The sequence below is a fragment of the Sphaerodactylus townsendi genome, linkage group LG05 (assembly GCF_021028975.2).
Source record: "Sphaerodactylus townsendi isolate TG3544 linkage group LG05, MPM_Stown_v2.3, whole genome shotgun sequence".
Lineage (NCBI taxonomy): Eukaryota > Metazoa > Chordata > Lepidosauria > Squamata > Sphaerodactylidae > Sphaerodactylus > Sphaerodactylus townsendi.
This window is the reverse complement of record NC_059429.1, coordinates 88,811,812-88,822,064: the sequence shown is the minus strand read 5'-3', so window position 1 is coordinate 88,822,064 and position 10,253 is coordinate 88,811,812. Positions and strand designations below refer to the sequence as shown.

Here is a 10,253-nt window from a genome sequence, read left to right as displayed (position 1 = left end):
GGTTGGCACCTGCAGAAGGAAAGCCTTGCTCAGATGAATGATGCTGGCATGATAAAGCATAGGAGCATAGGAAAGGTGGTTCTGCAGACAAGATGGACCAAGGCTATGAAAGACTTCCTCCTATGACAGCCAGCATCTTGAATCAAACCTGGTAACTGATGGGCAGTCAGTGGAATGACCGCAGAATGGCAGGTATGCTTCACCTAGCTCCTAATTCCCCTCTGAAACCAATAGCTGACCTTCAACAACTGGAGTCTCTGAGTTGACTTCAAGGGGAGACTTATGAAGAGTGTGTTATTGTAGAAGTCTCAGTGTTCCCACTGAGTAGATCCAGGTGGCCAGATTGGCCATGTCACAGTAGGAGACCATCTTCTAGACTAGACTGACTTTGAATACAGCATTTTTTGAAGCTGTGTTAACTTGTTTCTCCAGTTGTGGGTCCAGTATAATACCTAGTCCCGTGGTGGCGAACCTTTGGCACTCCAGATGTTATGGACTACAAATCCCATCAGCCCCTTCCAGGATGGCCAATTGTAGTCCATAACATCTGGAGTGCCAAAGGTTCGCCATCACTGACCTAGTCAGTTGAACCCCATCAAAAGTGAGAGGCACAAAGAAGCTCAAAGTTTTTCAGGATCTCTGCTTTCCAATCAATATTACCTTTGTCTTGTCAGGATTTTTTTCCACCATGGGCTGTTTAACCACCAGACTGAAAAGGGTCCAGAGCAGGTGTGTTATCCAGGAAGAACAGGAAATTGCCCACTCAATCATTTTGCCCACAAAGGGTGGATTTGAGACAGGGCAATAATTGGTCTTGTCATTTTTTTTGTAGAGATGGTTGTTTAAATAATGGATGGACAACTGCATCTTTGAATAGCCCAAGGAAGATGCCCTGAGGCAATGATTTATTTGTGATAAGATACTAAATGCTTGATCAGGTGGTGCATACATGAGTGTAGCAGCCAGGATAGAAAAGGATCCAGGGCACTCATAGAAGTCTTCACAGAATCTTTTCAACATCCACTACAGAAACTGGATCAAAAATTTCCATAAATACATGGAATAGCTTCGAGGAGTTTTACATTCCAAGTCCCACCTCAGTTTCAACAGAGCACATGTTTGGAATCTTAAAATTCCACAAAGCATAAATACATGTGGTATATTAGGCGGTCCTTCTGACTGACCTATGTTACAACTGGCATCTAGATCATAGTGTTTTCACAGCATTTTTATCATCAAAAAGCATTGCACAAGTATCATGAGTAATTGTTTGTTCCTGAGATAACAAAGGCTCAGATTTAAAAATAAGATGCCAAGCTGCCTTGAATAGCTGGGATGGTCTTTGAACCACCTGGTGCAGTGGTAGCAGAAAAGTAATGTTTCATTGCTACAGTCACCACTGGTTCATATGTCTTCCAATGTGCTCTACAGCACAGTCTGTCAGATTAAATTTGAGGTTTTTGCTGGTATCTTTCTAGATGTCTCCTAGTTCCCTTCAGGTCACTCAACTCCAGGGTGTGAGGTTCACCTCAGGGTTGGGAGAGGTTGATGAAGAGTTAAATAGCTTCGAGGAGTTTTACATTCCAAGTCCCACCTCAGTTTCAACAGAGCACATGTTTGGAATCTTAAAATTCCACAAAGCATTCTGGAATTCAGTAGGAAACATGAGTTTCCAAGGGCAACCTATTTTAACTGGAACCCATCTCTAGTGGGGTACAACCCTTCCTTGAGTAGATAGTGATCAGATCTGGGTAGCACTTGCTGAAATCTCAAAAGCAAGACAAGAAGACATGATTTCTAGCAGGAAGTGGCAAGGATTCAGTGTGTAATATACCACTTTGCTCCGTTTCATGTCAAGCAGAAGCAAAATTACTGCATAATAAGCAATTTTATACTTAATTTAAAATATGTATGTAGGTGCCAAACCTCTACTTTTCTCAGTTCATAAGTCTGGGTACATTCATTCTGGTTTTTCTTAAGAACAATATGCAATCTTCATATTTACAGGATACCCTAATGCTCTTTTCCTTGCATCTGTAAATACTGCCATAACAACATTTGATTTTTACATGCTGAATTTGCCGATCATCACTGCAGAAACGGATCTATGTTTTTGTAGCTCTGTGGGTAGCATTTTCTGCAAAACAAAGCAACTGAGGTACAGAACAGCATGTACAATAAATTAACATGAATGTTTGTAACACCAAGAAAAAGGTTTCTCTGGTTTCCTTTTGAGTCACTGTGAGATGACTGAGTATTTGCACCCCATGGTTCCCAAACTGACAACTGACTCTAATTGACAAATGCTGGTTTGAAATGTTCTCTCATAAACAACAGATTGAAGACCAAATAGAGACCTTCACTAAGGAAAAATTACACAAAAATATTCATAGTGGTTGTAAAGACACTTATTTATTTATTTATTTAGTTAGTTAGTTAGTTAGTTATTGGATTTATAGGCCGCCTCACCCCCAAAGGGCTCGTTGCCAACTTCAGTGAGCAGCAGGTATGTCTGTAGCAGCCTGAGAAAATCTCTTTCCATTGGTATCATCAGTATACCTAATTCTCAGCAGGGCTCCATCTGCAGATACTTAAATCTATGGATCCAGGCCATATGAGAGAAATATTTCTGCAAACTTAGAAGACCCCTCCCCCAAGTTTGCAAAATACCATGGAGGGAAAAATAAAATGGAAGAGGGGTTATATTCTCCAAATAATGTGCCTCTGTTGGCTGCTACTGGGAGACAGAGGAGAGGGAAATCGCATGATAGGTGGAAACAGCAACACTGAAGGTGGGTGGGAGAAGGGCGAAAGTAGGAGTAACTGCTATGCCCTCCCAATTGCCTCTTCCTGGAGAAAAGTGAAAAGGGAGATGAACAAACTCACTGCGAGGGGCTAGCCAGAGTGGTGAGGAGGGTGGCAGAGGTAAGGGGGCAAGATTCCCTCTTATCTACAGGTTTATCATGGGGGGGGGGGAAGAGAAGCAGGAGTCTGAGGGCAGATAGGCAAGCAAAGGGAGATATCTCATCTTCTTATGTTATATCAAATTCTCATCATGCGCCCAGCTGCAAATCCTTAAATCTAGAAACCGGGGCAATTTACAGAGAAAGAAGATTTGCCTAAGAACAGGGGGGTGGGGGGGATGCCCAGGTTTGCAAAAAAAAATGAGTCAAGTATTTTTTTTAAAGGTAGTTGAAATCAGAGAAGCACTGTCTGTGCTTGAGCAGATAACATAAAGGTATTGAGTAGTGTTAGGGAAGGCAGGCAGAGTAGCAGGTAGTCAAGCAGGATAAGGAAGGGAGGGCCAGATGATCAAGCAGGGCTGCACTGCTGCCCCTGGGATTCCTCTTCTAATTTAAGGCTCTTGACCAAAAGTTCTAGAAATCAAAATGCTGTCTATAAATTAAACATGATTGAAAGGGTCATGCAAATCCTAGAAAAATTAATCAGCTGTAAAGACAGTCCTTGCCTCACTCCCTAGCTTAAAAAATGTACCTCCACAGCAATTTAAGGATGAGAGAGGGAAGTCTGTCATGCTGGAGCTATCACAGGAGGCAAACAAATGTACTTTTAGGATGGTAGATTGCATTCATTCAAACCATTTCCACCATTCTCAAAATTTTACAACTGATTTATGTAACAGTTCCATCCACAAGAGAGGCTTCCCGGAGGGGTTGGGAGGCCTGCAGAGAGAAAACATCTTTCTGCAGCTGTACAGCCTCTATGGGGCTCCTCAGACCTTTGCCACCATTTTGGGAGGCTTAAGTCTGACTGAAATGCCAGCAGTGCAGCGAGGCAAAAGGCTGGGAGGAAGGAAATGTTGGCTCCTCCCCCAGCCATGCTCCTGCTATGCCGGCAGTGGCAGAGCAAGGACACAGTTGCAGCATCCTGCACTGTGTCCCAGTGCTGGGGAGGGAGCGGCATCAACCACACACCGGCAAAACTCACCCCCCCACCAGGGTAAGTTCCCAGGGAGCGCAAATCCACTGGTGTGGCTGTGCGCCATTTCTACCGGCAGATTCACCCACAACCAGATGGGGCTCTTAAAAACAGATCCTAGAAGAGGGTTGGACAGAAAGCTATCATGTCAGACAGCTGTAGGTGCAAGTGCAGTGAACAGGCCTAACTGCTACCCTCAATATCACATCTCAATGTAACAAATATTTCAAGTTTTGGTGCCCTTTTACATTGAGAAGGAATTACATTCTTGAAGTTTGCATGAGAAGAAAATACGTTACATTCTTGGAAGTTTGCATGTTAGCTAATCTCCAACATCATGTGCTCTATGTAAATCCAACACAATCTCTCAAACAAAAAAATTCAGGGGCTCTTTCAACCAGAGGTTTATTTATAAAACTGTTATGGGCTGTTATGTCTGAAGTGACGTATGTAGCCAGGTGATGTTATTTACCTCCATCCCTTGAAAATCTTCAGCTGCCCATTCCCTCATATTTAAGCCTCTATTAAAGGGGCAGGATATTTTCCTCAAATCCTTTGGCAACTGTATTTTTTCAGCATTTTTAGCATAAAACTACTCATTCACATATATTGACACCACAAGTGGAACAAGAGCTGTTTTTCATATTATGTATTACAATGATATTGTGACAGGGAACACATCTTTCTAAAGTATAAACCATCCCCACATCACTCATGTATTCAAGACTATGGAGCAACTGCTATGTCATAAAACAGAATGCTTTTATTTGCTGTTCCAGTCAAACAAAGCAGAAGTAGATGGATTGTTGAACTGGGCAATCATTCTATTGTTTTCTCCACAATCTTAGGATAAGGTGTTGATTCCACGTGGGAATTTTTCTCCACATGAAATATAGGAAGCCTCTGATTTACAAGACAGCTTCACCTTGATGTGGGGCTCATTCTGGGCACAAGTTGTGTGCCTACCTGGACTTTCCCTCTTCAACTGGATCACAGGAAAGCCTTCTTTGAATCAGATCAAAGGAGGAACTGTGGCATGGTGGAGGGAAGAACATCCTTGTGGACTTTCCACTGCAGCCAATCTGGTGAGAGGAATGAAACTAAGCTCATTTCCTGTCCCCATTTAACTGTTCAAAAGGGCTTTTCTTTCCCCAGATGACTTATGCTGAAGCTTGTTACCATGGCTCAACTGGGAACAGGCAAGGTGGGGAAAGTGGAGTTATCAGACCGTGGGGGCCCAGCCTGATCACTGCCATGTCTGTGGTTTCACACAGATGTAGGGGAAGAAAATGGGGGATGGGGTGGAAAAGCAGTAGCAGCAGCATAGGACCAGGGCACTCCCATCTGCTCCCACACTGCTTGCAGCTTTTGCTGGAACAAACGAATTAATATAGGCAAGGAAAAGATCTTTGTGGCATAACTCAGCTATATAATTTGAAAGACCTGTTCTCACAACAACTGACACCATTGAGAAATGAAGTAACTGAGGAAAATCTTCCCATTCTGGCTAAAATGAACCCTCGTCCACATTTTGTCTGTTGAGTATACCTGCTACAGTGTCCAAGCTTCACCACTTGGTATTTCACTTAAGCACCCTGAACTGGAGTTAACAGTGATATGCCAGTGACAGGGATGGGTCCACATAACTGCCTTGGAACAAGTTTAACAATTGAGAAATAGCACAGACCAGAACTATTTTATTAGTTTTAACTTTGGAAAACTGCCTTTTGTCAATGGGAAGTTGTCAGGGGAAAACATAAATAAATAAAATGCATCTGTAGCCAGCAAATCTCCCAACATTGGCCAGAGATACATGCAATGGTGGGATTCAGCAGGTTCGCATCACTGTGGCAGAACCGGTTGTTAAAATGGTGCTTGTAAACAACCAGTTGTTAAATTATTTGAATCCCACCACCGGAACTGGTTGTTAAATTATTTGAATCCCACCACTGGATACATGGCAGCACAGACTGATTTCCAATTCAAAATTCTTCAGCTCACCTGTTCACGATCCTGTGCAGCTTGGGTTATCAAAGGGAGATCACAGAGGAAAAAAATACTTGCGCAAAAGGTAAGATGAAGGGAATTGTAACTATATGTTTCTTCCTCTACTGTGCCTCCTCCTCCATTCCTACATCAACCACTAGCCACTTTACATATAAATGTGAATTGCTCAGGACTATCCATATTTGGCACATCTACATAAAGGGTAATCTTACAAAAAAGGATTGTTGGATTATATGTGATGTCTAAAGATTCCCTGTTTGTGCTGGGTTGCAAATTTTATTAAAGATGAATGCATGTGAAAAATCAAAAGTGTTAGAGTCATAAAAGCTGGACCAGATAACACTTTCTCCACTGACCTTTGCAGCCAGCTCTATGCAGAACAAAAACTAGTCTTCTTAAATGACTGATAGCAGTAACCCAAACCAGTAGGATTTCTTTGCAATGGATCACACAAAAACATGGTTTGATGTACTAGGTGTCTTTAATCCAAAACAAGGAAAAGCAGACCAGAGAATTTGTTTTCAACAAAGAGACACCAAAAAAAAATCTTCTCCTTGAACAAATTAATTTTTACACAGTGTCTAAAAAGTCATCTAAAAGCTACCATTCTTTTTTTTAAAAAAAGTGTTTAAAACATTAAAACCTTGTGAAACAAATATGGCAAAAGATATTCAGTCATGGATGAAAGATATACAGAAAGGAACAGAAAAATGGACTGACAACCAGAATGAGGCAAATTTTCAGTGAAGGGCCACTTTACCCTTTTCTTCTGTAACACAAAGTAAGAATTGAAATTTGTACTCAGGAGAGCTCAACTTTAGGCAAATACGTTGAAGAAGATGATGAGAATCCCAGCTGAAGTCTGCAGGTCACAGAGAAGCCATTTTGTCTCATTCAAACTCAGCTCAGGCTCTTTGATTTTCTAGGCATTACCACAACCAGTTTTGCCATTTGGCAAATGACACTGAAAGCCACAAAGAAACTCACCCAACAAAACCCCATTTTTATGGTGCTTCCATTTTTCACCATATTTTCCACTTTAGAATGGGTAGGTGGCAGATTTTGCCCCATGCCATGTCCAAGCTGAATTCCAGTAAGATGTATATCTCAGGTTTGCTACAAGCTCCAAACAAATAGAAGGTGTTGTTGTAGATAAGGACTGTCATGCTTAGCTACACGGGAAGACAATAGCAACAGTCACAACACAATGTTCGTTTGTGTGGAGATATGAGCCTGCAATATTATAACATAAGAACTTTTGAGCGATAACAAGGACATCAGCATGAACACTGAATGAGATGGTGAAGGACAGCAAGACATGTTCTGATGCATTTCTCCAGGAAGGCTGGGTCAGCTAATGAAAGTGCTCCATCATCAACATCTTCATTCAACACACATCTTCTCTCCTCCCTGACCTTCAAATACCCTGAGATCATAAACTGAATTTGGGGTGCATCAGAGGCCCTCCCACTACCCTTCAAACATTCAGGGTAGAAACCAAAAGTAGAGCCTTCTTGCACCTTTACTCACACTCAAGTTACATTCTACCATATTATTACATGTAATCCACAACTCACAAGTAAGAGGAAAGCATCCTATGTACACAAAATTCAGAGAGAAGACTTCCAGTTTAAAGGAGACACCTTTCACTTTTGGTATAAGATCACTGTTTCCAAAACCTTCCAATGGACCAAATAGCAATCCTCAAAGGAGCAATTTCTGATATTAAATTAATACAACAGCATCACCCGGAATTTCTTCAGTAGCCCTGGCTCTTCTCCGATACAAACTGAAAGTCTTCACCTCTAAAAACGTAGCACAGGACTCTTACTGTCTGGATTTCAGTTCTACAGTAGTTTTAAATATATTATTATTATTATTATTAACCTTTAAAATGCTGACCACAGGAATTTCCGTGTCTCTGAAAGGAAATTGGGGTAGAGTTTACCAAAAATATTTCCCTACAGGACCAAAGGGGGGAGTGTGTATTGTACAGAGAGCAGCTGTCTCCTGCCTGGCCCCAGAAAGGTGAGAACCACAAGTGGCAGCTAAAAAAATAACTAGTCTGGTACAAAGGTCTGAATTCCATGCGTTTGATATGACAGTCACCTCTGATTAATTAAAAAAAATATAGATATAGTTATTGCTTTCATTCACAACCACCAGGCTTGGCTCCACTGAGGGCTCAGGGAGAAATAGGACTAGGCTCAGGGGGGGTTGCTTTCTTCCGCCTCTTCATAAGCAACGGGTTAGATGAGTCTTCAATTTTCTTAATCTTGATTTGTTCGTAATCTACTCTCATGGTGGCCAAGGCACTGGTCATCTCCTCCTGGAAATGATTGAAAGAGGGAACATCAAATTTGAGACACAGAAGCAAAGCAAAACATCAGTTCTAGTGCAAACTTTACTACTGCCTCCATACACACACACACACACGATCCCAACCCATGCAATTGTGTGAAGCATACCTACAAAAATCTACTTTTTTTCTGAAATGAAATAAATAGACCAAAGTGCTGCTGGGCTGGACCCTTCTGGATTCCAAGACCCCAGTGAAGTGTATTCAACCCTCACCCACACTTGTGCTATGAGACAGAGATGAAATGTCAGCAAACTGAAGGTCCTATAAAAATCCAATAAGAATCTATCAACCCACTGATTTTAAGGAATATTATGACAATATGATAAAAGTCACTCCAGTTCTGATATTAAGTGAAATAATATATAGCAGTGCAGAAATTAGTATATCTTCCAGCACTTGCTGAAGCATAATATTTGCAAATAAAAAGGTAATTCTTGTGCAGGGGTCCCCAAACCTTTTGAACCTGCAGGCCCATTTGGAATTGTTACATGGCATGGTGGTTGCAGCAACAAAATGGCTGCCACAAAATGGTTGCTGCAGGAGGCGGAGCCAGCCATATCATGAGTGCCGCACCTTAACTTCAGTAATACAGTGAAGAAGAAGAAGAAGAAAAGAAGAGGAAGAGGAAGAGTTTGGATTTATATCCCCCCTTTCTCTCCTGCAGGAGACTTGAAGGGGCTTACAATCTCCTTTCCCTTCCGCCCTCACAACAAACACCCTGTGAGGTAGGTGGGGCTGAGAGAGCTCCGAGAAGCTGTGACTAGCCCAAGGTCACCCAGCTGGCATGTGTGGGAGTGTACAGGCTAATCTGAATTCCCCAGATAAGCCTCCACAACTCAAGCGGCAGAGCTGGGAATCAAACCCGGTTCCTCCAGATTAGATACACGAGCTCTTAACCTCCTACACCACTGCTGCTCCTTAGGCTGTGGTGGCAGCAGCTGCCAAAGCCACTTAAAAAAATCTGAATAGCCAATCGAATCATCAGTAGTCAATCAGAAACTGTGCTGGGCCAAAGATCCTTCCTGGCCCCATCCATTTTTTTCAAAACACTTGGAGGGCTTTATAAAAGGAATCAGTGGGTGCTCTAGCATGAATGGTCACTACACTAGAGACCCCTGTTCTAATGTGTCCCCAGCAAGAAAAGGGGTTCTAGATACAAAACAGGTATCTTGTTATTTTTCAGCTGTTCTGATCTTAGGTATTGTCAAGTAGTGAAACAGTCCCTATTCTTCTTTGCAAACATTCCAATAAACAGAAACCCTTACCACTAGGTTAAGTCTGAGACAGCTATCAGTTGCACCTGTCACTTCAACTTCCTCCAGGCTACAAATACAAAATAGATAAATAACTTACTTTGACATCTTCCCATAGGTCCTTCTCTTCTTTTAGAACTCTGCTAGTATGCAGTGGTGTCTGGGGCACCTGCATGGATTGCTGTGGAAAGACAACAAATTGAAAATAAACCATTATGTCACAGATACTCTAGACAGCTTGCTCTCATGCTTCCAATTTAGACTGGAAAGAATTTTGGTATGTTCCTTTTTTTTTCTTCCAGAAAAGAGAATTCTTACCATAATCCAGGGATGATTCATAAATTCTGTTATTGTCATGCGCTGCGTTGGATCTGTTTTCAGCAAATTTCGGATCAGCTGTTTGACTGCAGGTAGGACAATAAACAAGAGGATTTATTATTCTACATCTTGTCATCTCATCACAAAACTAGTATCATTCTTCAGGAGCATCAGACCAGCAAAAGGGAGATCACTCATGCAGGAGCCTAGATCTCAGGTGAAATATAACTTTATAATAGAATGTCAAAGTATGTTACATAATCCTCTAAAACTGTAAAGTGGGCATGTAGAAAGTCTGTGATGTCAGTCAGGTTATCAAACTGGTGCAAACACCATATTGCTGGGATTGATCACCACATTCACACATGGCAAGC

At 41.8% G+C, this 10,253-nt stretch overlaps 1 protein-coding gene across 1 annotated transcript in view; it reads right to left on the bottom strand.

Moving 5' to 3' along the window:
* Positions 1-6,408: 6,408 nt before the first annotated feature.
* The window catches only part of MAPKAPK2 (MAPK activated protein kinase 2), a 96,423-nt gene continuing 92,578 nt past the window's right edge, over positions 6,409-10,253 (bottom strand). Inside the window, exons 8-10 of the mRNA XM_048497596.1 lie at positions 9,880-9,965; positions 9,662-9,742; positions 6,409-8,275 (exon numbers count right to left, since the gene is read on the bottom strand). Of these exons, the coding sequence (XP_048353553.1) occupies positions 8,132-8,275; positions 9,662-9,742; positions 9,880-9,965 (311 nt within the window). The 3' untranslated portion in view covers positions 6,409-8,131. The remainder of the gene's footprint in view (positions 8,276-9,661; positions 9,743-9,879; positions 9,966-10,253) is intronic.